This window comes from Engystomops pustulosus, chromosome 9 (assembly GCF_040894005.1).
Source record: "Engystomops pustulosus chromosome 9, aEngPut4.maternal, whole genome shotgun sequence".
Taxonomy (NCBI): domain Eukaryota; kingdom Metazoa; phylum Chordata; class Amphibia; order Anura; family Leptodactylidae; genus Engystomops; species Engystomops pustulosus.
Window position 1 is genome coordinate 95,148,391 of NC_092419.1, and position 24,049 is coordinate 95,172,439.

Sequence of the window (24,049 nt, forward strand, 5' to 3'; positions counted from 1 at the left end):
CGATTAAGACCGTATAGCAAAACTTTATTAACAAACTATTTTCTGTCATTTATAAGATCATTGAAAATGCAGCATGCTTTAGATGTTTTTCTCCATGAGCTTCTGTATAGACAAAAATGGCAGAAAAATTTGCAAAATATTATAAATTAAACAATGTGACTAAAAACACAACATAAAAAATGCTGCAAACTACATGAGGACCTACCCTTACATCTTCGGCGTGCAGCTCCTCGTAGCATGCACAGAACACTAGCTTCTCTGACAAGGGCGTGCAGCTACGAGCAGCTGCGCGCCGAAGATGTAATGGTAGGAGGAGAAAAGAGGCTACTGGGGCGTGAAGTAGCCGCGAAGTGTAGCCTCATGTCCGGCTACTCCACACCCCAGTAGCCGCTTAACAAAATTTACATATTAGTCTAATAAAGTTTTCTAAAAGATAGTGGAGACGTGAGGATTAGCTCTAAAAAGGGCTATCCTCACGTCCCATACATCCACCTACCACCCGTTCTACCTTTATAGGTAGAATCGCGGTGGTAGGTTCCCTTTAACTGTAAAGTTTATAACGTTTTTCTATAGATAAAACTAACGCTTTCCGATATACATTCATTACCTTATTGCAAACTTTTGTCTGCTTCAGCCCTCCACTCTGATTGCCAGGAAGAAACCGTGTGCGACAAAAGAAGTGGCCTATGGACCCAGGGTAAGCAGGAGGTGACGGGGCAGGGCTATACAATGTGCTTGTTCTTGGATCTGCTCAGTAATTTAAGGAAGCAGCTCCTTCATGTCATCTCTGCCCTGACTACTGTCTGACTCTCACGTTCCCACACACAGTCCACCTCTCCTCCTGCAACCACTCACTGATCAGTTACTACTGTTGCTCAGATCAATCCATAAATTTGCTCTGCACACCTCCCCTTATCTTTTTGACAAAGCTATAGTCAGGAAAGTGAGAAGAAGGGGGGAGGGTCAGCACTGCTGTGTGATCGACAGAATGAAGACTATTTACTTCTGTGTGTGCTCTGTATCCTCCCTCCTCCTGCATGTCAGCAGCTGCTTTTTTATTGTTCTCTGTACTCCCCCTCCCCTACTGTACTGGTAAGGGGAGAGACTGATGCCATCTGTTTAACAGCCTGGCTTACACATCCATCTTAGCAGGTACTATGTATAGTAGTCATAAGTCTGTATCACGTCAACATCTGCAAAGAGTTTGTAAGTTCTCTCCATGTTTGTGTGGGTTTCCTCCCACACTCCAAACCATACTGGTAGGTTGATTAGATTGTAAGCCCCATGGGAACAGGGGCTTATTTGTGTATTGCTGTGGAATCTGTTGGCACTATATAAATAAAGGAACTATTATATTATTATCATTATAGGCCATACTGTGCACAGTATTAGGGTACATTCAGACAGCCGTATGCCCGGCTGCAGCCGGGGGGAGGGGGCATACAGCTGTGCGCTGGAGAGAAGGAGGAGATGACCCCTCCATAGAAAAAAGTGCCGCACGGGAACACATACGGAGAAAGATGGAGCATGCTATCTTTTCCCAGTGTACGGCGCAGATACGTACCGCCGCCGGGCCGCCATTGCCCTATATGCGGACATATGTACGTCCCCATAGACGGCCATCTGAATGTAACCTCACAGTGTGTAATGATCTGTGTGTAGGCCATTGTTAGTATGGATGTGATGATGTAAAGCTGACACTGAATGTATCTTTCAGGTTAGGGTCCCATCTGTATTGTAAAGTAGAAACGCTGAGGAAAGGTTTCAGTCTATGATTGGCTGCTAGTGGAGAGTTCCTGTGGAGGACTCAGTATTATGGGAAGGGAGGGAAGCTGCTCTGTCCTCTAGTTCCCTTAGCTGATGTCACAACCATTAAGCACCCGCCTACTTCAGGAGAAGCTGGAGATGATTTTACCAGCAAGGCCGATAGATATATTGGGCTGGATCTCAGGCTAAGAAGAAGTTAGCAGCATGATTTTGGTATTGTTGGAATTGTTGTAAAATTCTTGTAAAATTCTCTCGAGCTAAGCCTATCCTATTTTTGTCCAGATAACTTCCGAGTTATGCTTTAAATATCAAATATTGAACAAAACACGCATTATCAAAGCTGAGCTTGTAGAATAGTTTCATATTTTTTTATACAGACAAAGTTTTTGCCTATTTAAATTTTGAAATTCCAATACAGACTTGTATATACTATACAGGGTGTTGTTCTTCATATATAACTTTTTTTGTTTTATAACAGGCAGGTAAAATTTTTAACATTTGTGTAGCAATTTAAACAAAATCAGCCATTCAATACAGTATTATGCTTCAGGGAGGCCTCCCAATATGAGTTTTTAAGCTCCGCCCTGTAAAAATGTACAAGCATTTCTCTTTATAAAAAAAAAGGAAAGAAAATAAAGAGAAAAAGAATAAATTAAAAAAAAAAAAAAAAAAGACGGCATGGACATATTGCACTGCTCCCAACCCGCACCTACCCCCCCAACCCCATAAAATAATAAGCAAAGCACGCTTACATTTGGCAGATTTATACAGCAGTAGTGGCTTTTTGTTATATTTTTTTTTGTATTTTTTTTTCTTTTTTTGGTTTTTAAATATATAATTCTTTGTATCATTTGTTCTATCAATATATCTACAATATATCATGAAAAGAAGCCTGCAAATGAACAGTAATATTACACATTTTATCGTTTTGTTTTTTTTTTTTTTTTTGCAAATTAAACACCACTTTCTTTTTTTTTTTATTTTTAAATATCGTTACACTCATATGCTGAAAGAAACAAAGTTGCATCTTTTTACTTTTTGATTTTTTTTTCTCTTTTTTTTGCTGTGTTTTTTTTTTAATTACGGTTAATATATAGTTTTTTTTTTTTTTTTTTTTTAAGCAGCTACTTCGTTGCGGTCTTTCAACATAAAGAATGGCTTCAACCATCAAGAGCTGGTAGTTCTGAGTGTCACCATGGGTATTACACAGATGTTTTTTTGGAAAGAAAAATGTATTCTCAAAGGGAATCTGACACAGGTTTTGTCCACCACAAACCATTCCCAGTCCCTTGTAGGTGTAAGGATATAGATTTTGGACATTTATTTATTTAGGTGTTCTGACCACTCCATCCCTTTAATTTCTGTTTTCACGTCTATGCTAATTAGGAGTAAGTGCTTCCTGGGCATTACCAGAGCCCCACTAGATTCTAGTTCCATTGCCTGCTCCTGTGGCAATTCTACTCTGTCCATTGCCTCGTTCGATACTTCCCCCATTCACTGACGCCATCTTGCTATCTTCAAAATTTGCTTATGCTCATTAGATTTTCGTGTACTGCCTCCTTCTCCACACTGCGACTACAATTCCCAGAATTCTCTGATGAAGAGAAAGAGTGCACAACAACTTCAAGAGTGCATGTGTGAGATTTGAAGAATGATGACATCCAGTGGTGCACCAGCCATGAGGCGAGTTGAGCCTCTATCCTCAGACAGCACCATCTGCAGCAAGATGGTAGACAAAGAACTTGACACGTAAAGGGAACCTGTCAGCAGAAATTGTCCTAATTGACCACTACCACTACTGTTTCTTTCATGACCCAGTGCGGTGGCATCATCCAGAAAATCAACTTTGAAGTGAGATGCAACCTAGTTTTATAAAGTTATGGAGGCAGAGATTTTAACACTGAAGTCAAGCTCTCTCTTCCTCAGAAAGCCCTTTTCACTGTTACTTATGGTTGTGCATCCTGGGACATCACTAACCAGATCTCCTGAAGTCCAATGCATGATGTCCATCACAAAGGAGGAGGCTTTCAGAGCTCCCACCTTGACTTCAGTGTCAAACTTTCCGCCTCATTGACTTTATACAACCAATTTACATCTCAGAAAAAGTTGATTTGCTGGTTGATGCCATCACCCTGAGACATAAAAAGAAACAAAAACTTGAAGGTGTTACGCTGCTTGACAATATACTGGTAGTGGTTTATTAGGCCAATTGCTGATGACAGGTTCCCTTTCAGAAAAGCCCAATTAGCATATTTATGCTAATATATGCTACATATAACATATTATATACATTATATATATTTTATTTTTAAATCTTGGATTGCTGCCGTTTTTTCTTGTTATATTTGGATGGACTTCTTGTCAAAGTGCTAGGCTGTGCACCCGAGTATTTTTTCACTATTTTTTGCACATTTTTGTACATGTGTGTGTATATATATATAATATATACAAAAGGAGAAGTGGTCTATGGAACCAGAGTCAGCAGGAGGTGAAGGGGCAGGGCTATGCAATGTGCTTGTTCTTGTCTCTGATCAGAAAAGAAGCGGCTCCATCATGTCAGCTCTGTCCTGACTACTGTCTGTCTCTCACATTCCCACACACAGTCCACCTCTCCTCCTGCAACCACTCACTGATCACTTACTACTGTGCATAGATTAATCCATAAATTTTATATATATATATATATAACAGAATTTATAAGGGGTGGAGTTATCCAGTCATCTATATAATGGTATTCCTGGTGCATCTACAAGGTTCTGGTGATGGTTTGTGGTGGACGAAACCCGTGAAAAATTCCCCTTTAACGACCCTTTGAAATATATATATATATCTTTTTATAATGCTTTTGTCATATTTTGCTCCTACAAGGCTACAGAAACAAACTTTTATTCACCTTGCAAGAACAGCAACTGTGACCTAAATGTCTTGTTTTTGTGCAATACCCGTGGAGCACGGTAAAAAGAAAGCAGGCATATATTATTATTTTTTTTCATTCAAAATGCAGGAATTCCCATGGCTTATATTTAATGAAAAGGTGAATTTTTTTTAAATATATATATTTTTTTATCATATATAGTTCTAGGCGGCATCCAAAAAAACGCAGGGGCTGGAGGCGTCACCTTATTTGGCTAGCTTGCAAGTAGAACAAGTTCTTTTTTTTTTCGCTCTCTTCCACAGTCCGCTCGTTTTGACTGTGAGATTCCGCTGGAATTCCAGTAGAACAAGGCGGGGCCAATAGTTTCCGTAGCTTCTCCAGTCGGCATACGTATGGACGTTAAGTTCTCCTCTAGCACTTTTTTTTACCTTCACAACGTCGTTTTATGTCTTGAGGGAATTTTTTGAAACTTTTTATTTCCAAAAAAAAAAAAAGTTTTCGATTTCAACCAAAAAAAAAAAAAAAAACACCAAAATTTGTATAACATTGTAATGCATAGACGAGGGTCTTGGGGTGAGAATCTGTTGTATGACGGGTTCCTATTGGAATGTATGGACTCTCTTAGCAAATCATTGCAGGATACTCATGCAGGAAATTAGGACTGGGCAGCACAAGATGGGGCTAGAGGGTGTGAATGGGGGGAAAAAAAGCATTCTCAAAGCTTAAAAGTCCAAGGGGAAAAAATATGTCTTGTTTATTTGAATTTTTTTTTTCTAAAAATCGAGCAGCAGAGATGTTACAATCCATGCAGTATAACTGTATGTTATAATATACACCTAATACTTTCTGATATTCACTCTGCTATTCAGTATTGATTAGTTTTAGCTAGTTCATGCCATTTAAAAATTTACGCAAAAAAAAAAAATTTCCTGCAACATTTTTGCAGATTTAATTTATGTTTTTGACATTTTTTAAATGATGTTTTTTGTGTGTTTGTGTGAAAATTGAATGTATTACTTTCTAATTAGTTTTATCTCCTAATAAATCATACGCTATGTCAACTTTCTGGGTTCTGACATTGATAGTGTGTATGTGATTATAACTAAAGCTATTGCAGGATGTATCTTCAGCTATATATATATTTTATTTTGTGGGAGGGGGGAAAAAAGAGGATCATTACTTCCCTTATTACTCGATAATCTGTTTTTGTTAGGAAGGCCCCCCCTTATTATACTATGTAGTCTAAGGAAGAACCCAACAGAAGTTGTTCTTTATCTCTGCACTGCCTCCGCAGGAGAATGTAGTTATTACAAATTCATAGTCCTCCAGAATGAGGGACACTCTGTTTCTATCGCCTCTCTGTTGTATCAGATTTCCATAATAGGGCATTAGTAAGAGGAATGTGCAATGTGAATACAAAATGGCCTCATGGTATAGTAAAATAATCAATGTTTGATGATTGCCTTATTTTAGATTGTTTATCAAGTTGAGCTTTTCCCGAAAGCTCTCATTTCTTAATTCACCTGTGGAGCCCTGCCACACACTGTAGTTATGCATCATGTTTTGGGCCAGCATAAAGATTTTTTTTTAAATATCTATGGCCACTTTCGACAGGAAGAGTAAGACATAGTTCAAAATGGTGGGAAAACTGAGTCATTGATGACCTCTTTGTTTTCTTTGAAGGCTTTTTTTTGTTCACGACTGGAGTTGTCAATACTGGCTTTTGTCGATTATCGTGGATTCTTCTGAATGCCCCAAGGACTGTTTTTTTTCTTCCTCGCAGGTAAGAATGAACACAATGACTAGGGCTAGGAATACATTTTGGTCTTCGGTAACCTTGGTGTTGTAGTATATTTTACTTTTAAGCTGTTTCCGCTGTAAATGTAGACTTTGCCGACACATCAGCAGTTGCAAAAAGTTCTATTATCTTGTCATTCTGGTGATTTTTCTGAAGACTGGTTTGGTGTTCTGTTAGAGAGAAGTCTCCACACTGTGCAAAGGACTTTCGGGATTGGAAGAAGCAGCCGATTTGCTAGTGTCTGTGGTCAGATAGATGCCACTATCAATGGCATTGTTGTTCTTGTTGGGAGATGGGGGAGGAATGGACCACAGCACCCGGCCCGGAGCCTCCTCACTATCTTCCACATCGGTATCATCAATAAGGGGGATGTTATGGATGTAATCGTTGATAAGAAACTCAGGGGTAGCCATGAAATTGTGAATGGAGGTCTTGGATTCAGGTTTCTCTAGGCCTTCGTAGAGGGAACTACGGAATGCTTTCACCACCCGGATCTAAAAGGAGTTAGGGTTAGGTGGATGTGAAGGGGGAAAACCCAATGATAAAATGGGGGGGGGGGGGAGGAGGCAGGAAGAAAAGAAGGGAAAATAAATTGAAGGGAAAATGAAGAAAAAAGAGACAGTATTAAAAAATGTAATTAAACGAGGCAACTTTTTGAGGGGGAATCTCAGTCCACAATAATTTTGCAGATGATGATAAAAGCATGTTTGTTTTAATGTATCTTAAAGGGGTCGGTCATTTTACTTCATGTTTTATGTAATGTGGGAGCATGGTATCCACTAATTTACCAATAAACATCTATTCATAGTTCTGCACAGCTTTATTTATACATAAAGCTCCAGGTTTAGAAATGTATTTTTCCTTATCAGCTGCTATTCCTGTCTATAAAGTGTCTGGTGATGACCAATCTGTCCATGAGAAAACGCCCTACTATCTTACATGACATCTACCACCAGGATGAAAGACTGTATGCAAATGAGCCTGAGGGGCTCCATACTCCATTAACACCTATGGAGCCCCTCAGGCTCATTTTCATACAGCCATCCATCCTGGTGGTAGATACCCTTTAAGGTCCTGGCAGGGTGATTGCTCATGGACAGTTAGAGATCACATGACCTTCAATCTGCGGTCATTTTTTGAACAGGAATGTCTGACTGATGAGGTAAAGGACATTTCTGAACCGTGAACTTTACTTTGTGTTTTGGGAAAGTTGTGCAGAACATTTAATAGATGCATATTCATAAATTACTTAATATCCCGCCCCCCACACTTACACACACATTACAACAAACATGAAGTAAAGTGGCAAACCCCTTTAAGAAGTTCTAAAAGTATTTTTGGATATCAATGTAACACCTAAATCCCTACCAATCGACAAAACAGGGGGCCATGACACTTCATCCTCTTTAGTACATGATAGGGTGACAACTATACTAACTCCGCCCATGGGAGGGGCATCAGTACCAGTCACATCCACACATGTAAAGTTATTACAGTCAAGGTGCCCTATATTCTGCCAATTCATTGGGGTCTTGGGTCATTGATGGTCTTCAGAATATTGATGAATACTAATGCTAATAAACATTTATTTAAATTGGTTAAAATTCTTTATTTAAATTATTGTGAAAGAGAAGCAACACAGCACATTCCTGTGGACTGAGATCCTATAGAAAGTCACATTAGGCTGTAATATTTGTAATAAAGATGTCTATGATATGTGTTTATGAAAAATTAGGATATACGTACACTGACACGTATCAAACAAAAGATGAGAAAGACAATTCACGTCAGACAAGACAGAACACATACAGTGATGCTCTACTAATAGACTACTCATTGGAACATACATTCACTATGTGACATCTGACAGATGCAATGACATGTCACATGATACTTAAAGGCAAACGTAAAGAGCAGAAACCAAAATAAGTGAATTGCCAGCGGTATCCATTGCTTTAGAATATTTTCTTCATATTATACTATGTTTGAAATGAAATGCATATTTTTTTAATACATTTTTAGAATTTACAATTTTATCTATGCAGCTTGACAAATTTGTTCTATGTTCCATTGATTTGTTATGGAGCTCTGGGACAGCCGGTCCCAGAATATCTAAACATTCCGGGCGGCCCAGGTCACTCAGTGGGTCCTAGTGGTCAGACCCCAATGATTAAGGGATAAATAAATGTCTTTGAAAAAAAAACTTTTATGTTAAGTGTTGAATTTACACTTAGAAAATGTTCTTTTAAAAAAAAAATTTATAAAACTTTTTAAAAATGATTACTATATACGGTATATTGCTAGATAAATCATTTTAACATATTGTACATTTCTATAGTGGGGTTTTATGATTTATTTCATTTTCCCTTTTAATTAAAAAAATCTTTATATGAAGACTCGATCTAACAATGGGGCTACATAGGTATTCTTTTGGCTTCACTTTCCAAATTAAAAGTTAACACAGTAGACGTATGGGCTCCAATCACACTCACTGCTTTTTATGTCTTTTTGACAAAAAGCCAGAGGAGGAGCTAAAAGGAAAAATGTGCCTCCTCTTTAAAAGGCACAAAAACACAACAAAAACTTAATTTGTGCCTCCCGCTGACGGTAGTGGGCTACATTCGCCTCTTGTTTTTTGATAAGCTCAGCATATATGCCGGGAAAGCTCCCAGAGTATATGCTGTGTGTAGCAGACAAAGTCTCCGTCTCTGTTTTTTAGCAAATTTTTCATGTTGAAAAAGCCCCCTTATGCTTATAGCTGTGTTAAGGAAGGCTAGGACACAAAGACAGGGACCTCTGTGCCCATAGGAGGCCCCTGCCAGTGATTATAATAGGACTTGATGTGGCTGACACTAGCCACTCACTGGCTTAATGAAGCTACAAGAGTCAATGGTGTCTGCGTTTTTAAGACCATGTAAGTACAAGTCCGGGTGGCTTAACCGCCCCACCTTGCACTCAGACCCAGTTGCCATTTCTAGAACACAAGTAAAGGATACAGGAGATGTCCCTGAACCTGAACGGAAATGTTGGGTCAGCACATCTATATATAAGGGGCCTTATATTTAAATGGACGGGGGCTCAATATTTGAATCTAAGGGGTAATCCTGTGCACTAGGTCTTATTGGTATCTATTTTTATTTGTGAAAGTTACCAGTAGCTACAACCTTTCCCACTCTAGGCTTACAATATTCTTACCCAGTTTTTTTTGGTAAAATTAGGCAACTCATGCTAATTTTCGGGTCTACTAATACATATACAGAACACATTGCATCTAAGACTAATAAATATGCACGCCTCCAGAGTGACGTCACTGGGAAGAAGTGATTATGACTGCTGGAGGAGTGCATAACTATTAACCTCCAGCCTGAGGCTATTAAGCATATTTCTTAAGTCTTTTTGTCGACAAGTCAACACTAAAGAAGATGTGTTCGGGGATCGGGGAGAAACCGCGACAGGTTAGCTTAGTGTTAGTTTTCCTTTAATTCTTAGTATACTATTTATCATTCAATATGAGATATTTTATACACTGAATTCTGCAGTTTTTTTCTTTAAATCTTAATAAACTTTAGATTTCCCATGTAGTACCCACAATAGTAGTAGTCATACTACACATGGCATATCGAGGAAGTAGAAAGTGATTCTTCCTGTACAAAACCTTCCACAAATCGACAGACCTGGTTGAGACAACTTTCAGCACTGAACCCGTTTCTCAGAAGGAGGGGGTGGGTCTGAGGAACAGATGGAGGGCACAAAAGTTGACTTTCATTAAAAATCTAAGCAATGGATAAACCTTTTTTTTAAGTGAGGGTGATGAGGAATGACTATAAAAATGAAAAACAACAACAAAAAACATGCTCTAAAAATAATCATGTGGATTAAGAGTAGCTGTGCACAGCATGGAGAGCCAATGAATAAGAAAAAGAAAATGTAAAAATTCAAGCTTTTTTTTTTTTTTTTTGATGGAAATGCACTCATGCTGCACTTAAGACCCGTAGGAAAGGGAACCAAAGGAGGGAAAAAAAAAAAGATCAAAATATTTATCATGACTGTGTTCGGCGTGACGTGTAAAAATGAAACAACAAAAAGGAGATTCAGCCCACACAGTGACACAGCCTTGACTGCCTGGAGACGTAGCTCCAATCCAATCATGCACTTTAGGCACAGTAAACATTCGAGTATTAAAGCCCATCATTGCTGTATAAAGGGACTAGCTTTGACTGACCAGCCTTTTGTGGAGCAAGGATTGTAGCATGCAAGGAAATTTGGTGTTCTTCCATGCCCAGGGTGGGAAGAAATGGAGGAAATGAGGTCAGGGGTTAAGGGAAAAAGCTGATGGAACACTGAGTGTAACACACCTAGAATTGCTGGATAAGTGAATATGAAAAAAAAAATAATAAATAAGGCTACAAGCGTGACTTTTTTGTGAATGTATGTTTTTTTTTTCTATCAAAAATAAATTTTGAATTTTTACTGGGACTGCTAAATTATTCACGTTCCCAGTTTATTAGGCGAGGCTTGCTAATTCTAAATAATTTGGCAAATTTTTCTAGACGTCTATTTTTGTACAAAAATTGAAATTTTTAAATTAAATTGAAATTTCGTTTGTCAGTTATAAAAAAAAAAAAGAGAAAAAAATAAAATTTTTAGGCCAACGAACAGAGAATTTTATGATTTACTCTATACATACAATATTCCATTGTTTGATAATTAATTGTGTAATAGATTAAGATGTAACAAATTTTATAAGCCTCTTGTAAAAAAAAAAAAAAACTTTTTAGATTATAAATTTTAGAATATGGAAGCCTCAAATTGATATGATGACAGATAAAAGGCAAATAAGCTGAAAAGAAGAATGTGCTTAATGGTGAATACAGAATGGCAGAAAATAAAAATAAAAACTAACATAGGAGGGAAAAGCATTTCTTGAAGAATAAGCTCCAGCAAAGGAAGAGCTGACTCCATCAATCCATTTTTGGGAACTAAAAGTTCTGAGGGAGGAAAAGCTCGCAATTGTGCAGTCAAATCGGAGAATGAAATGCATAAACTTTCCAGAGCCCTTGATCAAGATTTCATTTCAGGATCAATAGATTTAAAAAAAAAATTTTTTTGTTATATTGTAACTTTTCTCCCATTTAACATGATGGGACATATTTTTAAATATGTAGTTTTGTAGTTTTAGGAATTTCAGACATAAAATATTTAAAAAAGTTTTCCAGGATGGGATAAGGAAAACCTTGACTCTGCTAGCTATCTTGTAAGGCAGCTCCCTTGACATTAAGCATGACTTTCAGGAAGCCTAATGACATGATTCAGGTTTAAAGCCAAACCAGTATATCTATTCCAGAAGGAACAGACTCCCAACTTTAGACAGCGCTGTTTCGACCTGATTGTGTCTCTTCAGTACAGCGTAGGGAACTGGTTTGGGTGAGCGAGAGGCTTGTGACAAAGTTTAGGAAGTTAAATTTCGCCTTACGGAGACTGCCAATTATGGCCGCCGTGTAGGCATCTGGAGTCTTATAACAATTGTTGCTCTACTAGGGGAGTTCCTCTAGTAGAGCATCAATGTCTATAAGACTTCACACGCCTACATGTCGGCCTTAATTGGCAATCTCCATAAGGAGAACTTTTACTTCCTGACCCTGAGCTTCATTTACTCAGCCCCGTACAGTGTCGGACTGGAGTGCCTAGGCCCACCGGTAAAAATGTTTATTGTGGCCCACCACTCTGCAGCTACAATCAAATATTACCTAATATAACCTGCTGACTGGCATTTGCCTTTAAGTTAAGTCCTCTAAGCTTAAGAGTCAGCAATATATGCCCATAAATTAGGGACTGGGGGCCTACCCTGCTCTGGGGCCCACCGGTTCACTCCCAACAATAAAATTGAGTTGAGTTCTGTTCATTTCTCTGTTTCTCAACAGATCTCAAATGATCTGTTGGGTGCTGGGTCGATCTATCACCTATCTGATATTAAGAACCCATCCTTAAAAGGGAATGTATCAGGTATATTTGGGAAATTATGGACTGGTGGTTTAGTGTTCAAAGCCAAACTATACAGGCCGTCTCCATGGGCGCATTACAAAAAGTAATAATATTTACCTCGGAGCTCTCGGCACCTGTGGAATGTTGCAAGTGAAGCCGGTATAGTACAGTCAGGGTTCACTGCGCAAGCGCCGTGGGAACGGCATGTGCGCAACAAAGCCATAGTATTATGGCAACTTCATTGAAGCAACGCAAGAGGAGGCGCTGCCACTGAAATCTTCTGATGTGAGTCCGAGACTCCTTATTGGACTCAGATCTAGGTAAGTGTGAAGTTTTTTTGTTTTTTTTTTTAATCCGCCCACTGAGAGAATTCATATATGGTGATTTGGAACACTAAGCCACATGTCCATAAGGATCTTCTAATACAGCCGGTTTGGTGTCCAGAATTAACCTGACAGATTCCCTTTAAGTAATTTTTTTTTAGCCTGAAAAACCCTTTTCACCCTGTAGTAGATTTCAAGTCACACTTGACAATTTTTTTTTTTTTAGCGTTTAGAATAATCTTAATAAATAATTATATGAATAAATTAAACTATCCCTCTAAATATTAATTTTAGCAAATATATATTTTACTTAAAAACAAATCTTTTTAGATTTCTATATTTTACACTTTCAAAAATATTGGAGTAAGGATCATTAAAAAAAAAGTAGAGCATGAAATTTAGTGTCCATTTAACTTGTAATTATTATTTTTTTTTTAATTTACAAAATGTGGGAAAAAAAAGTTGAAGAATTTTTTTTTACATGTTCAAAAAAAATTTATGCGTTGGCCTGAAATGAGTCAATCACAAGGGCTTTTTTTTTTTGCACATGATGGCTTTCCAAGGAATCCTGATGGGAAAGAAAGGTTGTTAATGGCTTTTGACAATGTGAATTTTTCAGAGCTGTTAACGGCAAGTAGGAGAGCATCCCAAAAGCTGCAAAAGCAAGAAAAAAAATGACGTAATGTTCATATATCAGCTGTCACTTTGGGCCCATACTCGAAGGTTTACTCTTTCAGGAGATTGCCAAGATTTGTCACATTTTTTGCCATGTTCTCATTTTTTATATTTTGGATTTATTGAAGTTCTTACAGTCAAGACAGAACCGCTAAATATTTTTCTTACCATTCTAAAAGTAGTTTTTTTTTTTTAATGTTTAAAAATGAGACATTCCAAGAGAAAGAAACGTGAATTTTCATGTGCTTATAGCATAGTGTCATGCGAGAGAGACGGGGCATTGGTGTGTGTGCAACTATTTGACATAAATTGAGTATTTTTTAATAAAATGCTGTCGAGAAAAGGCAACATCGACTTTTTTTTTTTTTTAAATGTTCTCGATGTCTGTTTTTGGATAAACGAGCTTTGAATATAAGGAATTTTAAATATTGTTTTAAATTTAAAAAAAATCTATTAAAACTGTAGTACAAGATAAAAACTTAAAGTGTACCATAATTTTTGACAAATTTTGCAAGAATAAACAACCCAGTTTATGTTCTTAAGGATTTTCCATATTTTTGGGCATTATGTGACTTGTAGTCTACATTTTCTAAGAGCTTTCACCCCCTCAATTTACAGTTACTTGGTATAATCCTAGCTGCTGTGACTCACTGATCCCCTTCTCCTCTCCATAGACTACTTTGTAATCTGACACCTCAGAGAGTTTATGTCCCCATTACAAGCAAGACAGAATTCAACAGAGATTTCAGAGAGGAGAAAGGAAGGTCCTAATAATTAAAGTGGAGAGTGAAGCACTTTCCTCTGCTAAAATATATTATGCAGATTCTTTTTATTTACTTGTCCTGCAGATTTTTGCTAAGTTTGTTGAAAAGTTACTGGGAATTTAATAATCATAAACAAATTCATCCCCACATTTGGAGGCACAATTAGTGACTAATTTTCTCTAATTTCACTGGGCTGAGTAATAAAAAAATAACTGAAAGGCTTTATTATTATTATTATTATTATTATTATTATTGCATGGCCTACAAATAATAACCTTAACAGGTTTTCATTAGCCTGGGTTCACATCTCTTTTTGTGCCATACGTTGTAAGGACATGTCGGGGGGATTCCGATGTGTCCTTACAAGGCGTGGTACAGACGTATACCTATACAGTGGGATACGTCGCCTTAGGAGCCTGAGTGTGGGGGGAGGAGCACACAATTGCAGCAGTCAGTGATTGGCTGCTGCTGATGTACAGGGGGTTTGCTCAGTGATGTCACTTTCCTAATATGGATTGTGACATCACCAGGATCTCCTCCAGAGCAACTGCTCAGCGAGCCAGGTTGGAGGGATGCAATACTTTGCACCTGCTCCCCATAGGCTTCTATTGCTTGTGCTGAGCATGTACATCGCTCAGCAGGAGGCAGCAGGATGGACGTATCTTGCTGCATCTTTCCATTGTGCCTTTTTCAGTGGATGCTATGTATACTGGTCAGACGGAAGCAGCAACTATGCCCCCGCCTGCCAGTATATATCAATGTATACGCTCAGCATGTACCTCGGGTGCACTTCTGAGGTATAAGCTGAGCGTATAAAAAAACGAGATATGAACCCAGCCTGTTCATAGATGCTTCTTCTCTCACTCACTACAAGCTGTTTTTTTTTTTCTCTTGAGGGCTCAGGGGGAGATTTATCACTGACTTTTTGGTATAGAAAAATGTCCTTGCATCATATTTAGGTGTAATACAAGGACTCCCCTTCCATACAAGGTGTGCAGTTGGTGGGATTGGGCTGAAATACAGGCCTGATTCCACAGGCTGCACATGATCCGGGGCTTATTCTGAGCCAAAAGCAGGAGTGGTAGAAGGGTGATGCCGTACATGGCGTTTTTAGTCCGTTTTTAAGCATGCGTTTTCAGTCCGTTTAAAAAACGCATGCGCTTTTCACCGTTTTTCCCAATTATCTTAATGGATAAACAGGTTATAAGCAGCCAAATGCATGGTAAACGGTCAAAAACACATGCGTTTTTAAATGGACTGAGAACGCATGCTTAAAAACAGACCAAAAACGCCCTGTGTGGTAGCACACTAACACACAGAACAGGTGCAGGTCTTTCCATTATAAATTTCGTCTGTATAGTCGCCGGAAATACTTTTGACACCTGTTTTGTGTATTTTTGTTGACATTTGAAGTCAGAACCGAGATGTGAACTGGGACATATTTCTCTTCTTCTAAGTACAGGATATGTTTTTTAGAGTGCGTTCACACATTGAGTTTTTCAGATGCAGTTTCTGATGCCCAAACCAGAAGTGGAGTGAAGACAGAGGAGGAGCAGCCACTTCTTACTGATAAGTCCTCACCCATTATCATCCACACCTGCTTTAGGCTTCAAAAACTGCATCTGAAAAACTGAACGTGTGGCTGCACCCTTAGGTTTGTAATTAAGTTGGATTTGTATGTACGTCAGAGCTGGTATATTTTATAGTTGTAACTTGAGACAACATTTTTTTTTTGTCCCTGTGACAATTGGATCTTTTAAATATTTTGTGCAGTCATGGGAATACAAATTATCAATAAAACTCTAAACTAAAGTAAAGTGTCCACAAGATGTCACAGAGGGCATAGAGGTAACTAGGGGTCGTCTGTAAGTTGGGTGGCCTTAAAGGAAACCTACCATTTGATTTGATGCATTATGAACCAAATATACCTTGCCAATGCTGTAGCTTCACTGATCTGATCTTGTTTAATCCCTGAGCTGAGTGGTTATTATAAAATTCTGATAATGAGGCTCTCTCGCTCCTTAGCCTGGCTCAGAGCTTCTCCTCTCACATTAGTAATGCACAAATCAGTAGTAATCACTATGTTATCCCTGAGAGGCAGAAGTAATCAATCTCTGCACCATTCCCCAGCTACTGTGTATGAGTCATCCAGCTCAGGTTGATTAGTTCTGTCTGCAAAGTCCAGGAAGCTCTGTGTGTAATGTGTTTATGTAGGCTCAGCTCAGAGATTAAACAAGATATGTTTCTGCATCAGTGTAGAATTCTCAAGGTATGTTTGGTTCATAATGCATGAAATCAAATGGGAGCTGTTCTTTAAATTGGGGACCTCCTGTAGTTATAAAAACTGCAATGGGAGTTTCTAACCACAGACAGATAGGAGACACAATGCGAATGAGAGGTCACGATGCTTCTCTGACAAATTTCTCTGTATAGAGTAAAATCAGCCTGCAGTGAGTGTGAGGAGAGGCAAGTGCAGAATTAGAAAAGTTTAAATATTCGTGGAGACCTATTAGAGAAATTTTTGTTCTGCAATAATAATGAAAAAAAATATTGCGTATTACAATGCATTGATAGTTACAAAAATAAGTGATTATTTCAGAGATAAATATTGCAATACTATGAATATTTCCTCAAGGAAAGTATAAAAAAAAATACTTTACATAAAAAAATACCAAAAATAATGTAATTTAAAAAAAAAGAATTTTATTCTTCTAAAAAAATAAATTAATTTAAAAAACTATATCATTAATTAACGAGTTCAATGTAATAATAATAATAATAATGTAGTAAATAAACTTGTGGTTGAGTGATTCAACAATATTAGCAAAAGACAAAAAAATATTTTTAGGTAAAAAAAATAAATAAAAAATTCCTTTTAAGCATTTTTAAAATGTATTTCACTTTTTTAATGTTCATCTGTATAAGATCAGGTTTTTATTTGTCTTTTATTTCTATGTTTTATTTTATAAAAATGTTTTTATTACTATGTTACTATTTTATAACATTAATCAAAATAGTAAATGAAATAAAAATTTTTACTCCAATCCCTATAGTAAAGTTTTTTTAATTTAATAGATAGGAGCTGATTGATATCTGGTACCACAGGTTTAATGTGCAGATAAAAAGTGAAACGGAGATGGAACGCAATTACAGAAGCGACAGAAGCAGCCTTTTTGCGCACTAGGCCAGAAAAAAATAAAAATCAGTGGCAAATAAACAAAGCTGAACTCAGTATCAAATAGAAGCATGGCACTGTATGCACACCAAATATGTAAAGGGCTTTGCCCAGGATTAGAGGGTTAAAATCCTGCCATTTTTTTTCTAGAAACAGCGCCTCCTTTATCCATAGGCTGTGTGCGGTACTGCAGGTTAGTATAATTAATAAGGCTGACCTGCAATACCAAATGCAACCTATGTACCATGATGGCACTCTTTCTAAAAAAAAAATTCCGATTCACTCTATTTCTAATCCCAGACAATCCCTTTAAGAAGAAAGGAGAATATGGCTTTGGAAATTATACACCATCTTGACTGAAAAAGACCAAACAAAGCAAGAAATAAAAAGGAAAATCACGGTGAGCAGAAAAATGCAAGACTGCAAAAAAGAAGATAAAATAAGGTTTTATAAGGGTGGGTGTAATAAAAGTTACTGATGAGCAGTAAGGAAATCGCACTCACTCCCAGCAGTGCTGGTGGTATTGGCAGCAGAGAGAATTACGTGAGTGGGAGTAGAAATGTTTGTTACATCATGGAGCTGGCTGAGGACCGAGGAACGCCGACGCACAGCACCCTGAAATGAACCGCTTCTCTTGAAGGTACTCACTACCTCCATCTGTGGGAGAGAAAATGAGATAGGGTTTTCGTTTTTTCTTTTTTTTTCGTTTTTTTTTTTTTGTCATTTGAAATCTTGCTTCTTTGGGCACAGTTGAGAAAAGAGAGAACACTATTAAACAATGTCTGCAATGTAGAGTGTGAACTTCCCCTTTAAGGCCCCAATCCCAATTCATCTCACTGACAGTGTCTTTTACCAAAACAGTGGCATTGCCCATGAAGACTAGAATCCAGGGGCGTAACATATTACAGAAAAACCTGGAATGGGAATGTCACAGTACAGGGATAATGCACACAGTGATGTCACAGTACAGGGATAATGCACACAGTGATGTCACAGTACAGGGATAATGCACACAGTGATGTCACAGTACAGGGATAATGCACACACAGTGATGTCACAGTACAGGGATAATGCACACACAGTGATGTCACAGTACAGGGATAATGCACACAGTGATGTCACAGTACAGGGATAATGCACACAGTGATGTCACAGTACAGGGATAATGCACACAGTGATGTCACAGTACAGGGATAATACACAGAGTGATGTCACAGTACAGGAATAATTCACACAGTGATGTCACAGTACAGGGATAATTCACACAGTGATGTCACAGTACAGGGATAATTCACACAGTGATGTCACAGTACAGGGATAATTCACACAGTGATGTCACTATACAGGGATATTATACACACAGTGATGTCACTATACAGGGATAATACACACAGTGATGTCACAGTACAGGGATAATGCACACAGTGATGTCACAGTACAGGGATAATGAACACAGTGATGTCACAGTACAGGGATAATACACACAGTGATGTCACAGTACAGGGATAATGCACACAGTGATGTCACAGTACAGGGATAATTCACACAGTGATGTCACTGTACAGGGATAATACACACAGTGATGTCACAGTACAGAGATAATGCACACAGTGATGTCACAGTACAGAGATAATGCACACAGTAATGTCACAGTACAGGGATAATGCACACAGTGATGTCACAGTACAGTGATATCACAGTACAGGGATAATTCACACAGTGATGTCACTGTACAGGGATAATACACACAGTGATGTCACAGTACAAGGATAATGCACACAGTGATGTCACAGTACAGGGATGATTCACACAGTGATGTCACTGTACAGGGATAATACACACAGTGATGTCACAGTACAAGGATAATGCACACAGTGATGTCACAGTACAGGGATAATGCACACACAGTGATGTCACAGTACAGGGATAATGCACACAGTGATGTCACAGTACAGGGATAATTCACACAGTGATGTCACTGTACAGGGATAATACACACAGTGATGTCACAGTACAGAGATAATGCACACAGTGATGTCACAGTACAGGGATAATGCACACAGTGATGTCACAGTACAGGGATAATTCACACAGTGATGTCACTGTACAGGGATAATACACACAGTGATGTCACAGTACAGGGATAATTCACACAGTGATGTCACTATACAGGGATAATACACACAGTGATGTCACAGTACAAGGATAATGCACACAGTGATGTCACAGTACAGGGATGATTCACACAGTGATGTCACTGTACAGGGATAATACACACAGTGATGTCACAGTACAAGGATAATGCACACAGTGATGTCACAGTACAGGGATAATGCACACAGTGATGTCACTGTACAGGGATAATACACACAGTGATGTCACAGTACAGGGATAATACACACAGTGATGTCACAGTGCAGGGATACTACACATAACAATATCACAAAACATGGATAATATACAGTGATGTCACAGGACAGGGATAATACACATAACAATATCACAAAACAGGGGTAATAGACAATGATGCCACAGTACAGGGATAATTATGTCACAAAAGAGGGATAATACATGCAGTGATGTCACAGTACAGGGATAATACACACAGTGATGTCACAGTACAGGGATAATACATGCAGTGATGTCACAGTACAGGGATAATACACACAGTGATGTCACAGAATACATATAATGGGCACAGTGCTGTCACATACACATATAATGGGCACAGTGATGCCATTGAATTATGCGCATGGTGATGTCACAGTACACATATAATGGGCACAGTGATGTCACAGTACACATATAATGGGCACAGTGACGTCACAGTACACATATAATGGGCACAGTGACGTCACAGTACACATATAATGGGCACAGTGACGTCACAGTACACACATAATGGGCACAGTGATGTCACAGTACACATATAACTGGCACAGTGATGTCACATACACATATAACGGGCACAGTGATGCCACAGTACAGATATAATGGGCACATTGATGTCATTGAATTATGCGCATGGTGATGTCACAGTACAGGGGTAATTTACATGGTGATGAAGAAGTGATACCGCAGTAATAGGCTAGAGATATCACTGTAGTGGGATGATGTGCACAGTAATATCTGGGTAGTGCACACTGTGTGATGGGTGATGTGCAGAGTCATGTAAAAGCACAAAGTAACAGTGATATCACAAGACGGCATGAGGCCACCAAGTAGATGATGGATGTGACATCACTGTTCACATTGTCTGTGGGCAAATTTATCAAACTGCCTAAGCGTAAGAAAGTGCTTAGTTGCCCACAGCAAACAATCACAGCCCCCTTTTAAAATATTCATGAGCACTGGTAAAATGAAAGCTGGGCTGTAATTGGTTACACATTCTTACTCTTAGGCAGCTTGATAAATCTGCACACGGACAATGTGAACAGTGATGTCACATCCATCATCTACTTGGTGGCCTCATGCAGCAAGGATTGGACAGTGTTCACATAGTGGTACGGGCAGCACACAAACGGTATCATCACAGACAGAGGACATGACATCATTATGCAGGTACTGTGCCCGCTACTATGGTTGGAATCTCATTCCACTGTTCATTGCAGAATTTTTATACCTGGACACAATTCTATACAAGCATTTCATAAGACTGGTCAAAGAAGATTTGGGGTCTGACACAGACAGGTGAGAGACTCTACCTAAAGAGAATTACACATTACATCATCATGTCATTTCAGCATCAACAAGTCTGTGATATTTCTTTCTTATGGGTTAGAGTTCTGATTATTTAACCCATCCTGCGTAGACATAGCATTAAATAACATTGTTCTGTAGCCGCCACTAGAGGGAGCCCTGGAGGTTGTTTGTAGCTGTCCAGACACTGGGGGTCATTTACTAAGGGCCCGATTCGTGTTTTCCTGACGTGTTACCCGAATATTACCAATTTGCGCCGATTTTCCCTGCATTGCCCTGGGATTTTGGCGCACGCGATCGGATTGTGGCGCATCGCCGCCGGCATGCACGCAACGTAAAACGGGGGGCGTGGCCGAGCGGAAACCCGACGGATTTGGAAAAACCGCCGCATTTAAAACAATAAAAGTGTCGCTTGGGACGCATTTACCTTCACTTGGTCCAGCTCGGTGAATTCCAGTGCGTTCAGATGCTTTTCGGCGCAGCAGCGCCACCTGGTGGACGGCGGAGGAACTGCCTTGATGAATCCCGGCCGGCCCCGAATCCACCGCAGAGAACGCGCCGCTGGATCGCGAACAGACCGGGTAAGTAAATCTGCCCCACTATCTTGGTCTTGGCAAACTATAACCAGGAACCCAAGGATCCAGGTAGGATGTTAACATGTTTTCATACTCACCCTCTTGAGAACACATACATGCTTGGTGTAGCTGTGTATGCATGTGCCTGGGACAGGCTAAGAGAGGGTGACAAATAGCTCATGTATACAGAAACTTTCTGCTGGTTAGTTCTTCTGGTGCCAAGAACAAGTACAGAGAGAGGGGTACATGTGAATAGGCGTTGGCTGGACTTTCAGCTACAGCCGCTTGGGTATGAAGAATATCTGTGGCTGACCCTTAAGGGGGCCACTATTATGGAACATAGTAAGATTGCTACAGGTCCAATCTGGTCCAAGGAGGAGAACTTTGAAGGCTCTAATGGGTACTAAGTGTAAGAAAACATCAATTTTCTATGTGAACCTGAGACCATTTCCTTGTCCCTTTATGTTGGGAAGGTCCAAGTTATGTTCTTAGGCACCACAGGCCTGGCAGGAGGTGTCAGAGGTCACAGGACTATTCGATGGCCCATGAGGACCACGTGATTCCACTTCCTCTTGCATCACAAGAGATGTCCCCTCGTCCAAGGAGGCAAATTATTGGGCCAAAGGGGCCCTGTGACCATAGGCACTTCTGGCTAGGCTCAAGGTGTCGAAGACTGGAAGTACCACCACAGGAGCTGGAGCAGGGTAAATCTTCCAATTACAGGATTTTATCGACCTTTACCAGGGTTTATAAACTGATAGCAAGTGTTGCCCCATCTGTCCATAAGTTTTTTTTGCGGAATTGCAGCTTCTATCAAAGTTTAAGGGATTGAACTGCAATACCACACCCAACATTAGAACCGGTGTGGCGCTACCTTTTAACATGATTTTCTAATCCTGTACAATCCCTTTAAAATTATACACACAGATTCCAGGACACATTTTCAAGATATAGTTGATTACCCGAATGTCTATATTTTTTGGCAAATGATAGCGCATTTACCTACAACAAAAGTGTTAGTTTTACCCAGAATAGAATCAGAATGTTATATAGAAATATAACTTCATGTCAGGTTCCTTATTGAGCTACAAAATGGGATTTTGTGGAGAACATGTGAAACATGTAGGACTTCCCTAATGGCCCTGGATTTCTATAGGAGCTTTCCTGGTGTCTATAAAACGTACTATGTATGAACACTGGGTACTGGTTTATGTGATCACTAAAACTAGAATGTGGAAACTAAAGCAAAAAGTAATTTTATTGTGAATAAACAGGGAACTTAAAACGGCCCTGGAAAAAATAGGAATACATTTTGTATTTAGGTCTGTGGAGACAAAAGTTCCTTCAGATAGTCTTGTCTCGATGAAGGAACATCTATATTCCTGATGGGGTTACCAAATGCGAATTGTATAGCCTGGAATAATTGTCCCACTGGGTTCCTATGATACCCTTTGTTGACTTGTGAAGGTTCCACTTAGCGGCTCTGGCGCCCAAGAGGGTTTAGAAGTTCATCCACCAGTTTATATACGCACATGATAGCTGAGTGCTTGTTGGATATTTTTATCTGGTATAACCCAAGATGATAAAAATAAATATTCACATGTCCCCTATATTACAGAATTGTCCCGCTGAACTCCAGAAGACATTTGTAACATATAAAGCCATGATAGATCCCCTCAGAGCGGTACAGAAGGGAAGAGTTTGGTTTTTGTGTTATCTAATCTTTGCCTCGTTCTTGTTGCCGGTAATTCTGGACAGAAGAGAAAAGTTATCGAAACAAAACATTCAGATTATTAATTCATGCAAAGAGTTAACCTTCAGGCTTTGTCAGCAGTTCATTAGCCAGGCATGCACTACCGGAGCCCCCCTGAGATCCCACTCTATAGCTGGTGGTCATCATTGGCCTTCAGTGGTATCTAATGAAAAAAAAAGCCATACCTGAGTTTGGATTCGGTTCAGTCCACGGAACCAGAGGATCTGACCTCTTCTGAGCTCTCGTTCCGCATGGTCGATTTCTTCTTCATCCTCAGCCATTTCCTCATCTGTTATTTCATCTTTACCGGGCCCATGCCCTGCTTCCTTCAAACACTTCAACTGGCTGGTGGGAATAGTGGCAATGAGCTAGAAAAGAGAAGACCATCCGAAACGTCAACCGAAATTCGGCAAAATGATAATTGGTAGCGTGTAAGACTCGTCCTATAGGGCTACGAGTTCCAGTTGATGGTGATCTCTCTTAAATATACATTTGGAAGTTATATTTGGTGCTATGGTCCAAAACTTTTTTGTGGACCCAAAGAAAAAGCTTGTTTGTATTTATCTAATTGTATCGCTGTAAGATGGGCCCTCAAAACTATTTACACTTAAAGTGTTATGTCCGAGGAATTTATGTATCATTCAATTTCTTTGAGGGTTTGAG

At 39.1% G+C, this 24,049-nt stretch overlaps 1 protein-coding gene across 5 annotated transcripts in view; it reads right to left on the minus strand.

The window, feature by feature from the left end:
- Positions 1 to 2,108: 2,108 nt before the first annotated feature.
- The window catches only part of ATP2B3 (ATPase plasma membrane Ca2+ transporting 3), a 132,733-nt gene continuing 110,792 nt past the window's right edge, over positions 2,109 to 24,049 (minus strand). For 2 of the 5 annotated variants that reach the window (XM_072124016.1, XM_072124015.1), the window contains 3 exons: positions 23,572 to 23,754; positions 17,863 to 18,016; positions 6,769 to 6,934 (listed from right to left, as the gene is read on the minus strand). In XM_072124016.1, coding sequence (XP_071980117.1) covers positions 6,909 to 6,934; positions 17,863 to 18,016; positions 23,572 to 23,754 — 363 coding nt within the window. In that variant the 3' untranslated portion in view covers positions 6,769 to 6,908. Of the gene's footprint in view, positions 6,935 to 17,862; positions 18,017 to 23,571; positions 23,755 to 24,049 lie in introns of all 5 variants that reach the window. The other 3 variants (XM_072124013.1, XM_072124014.1, XM_072124017.1) reach the window with 2 other exon arrangements.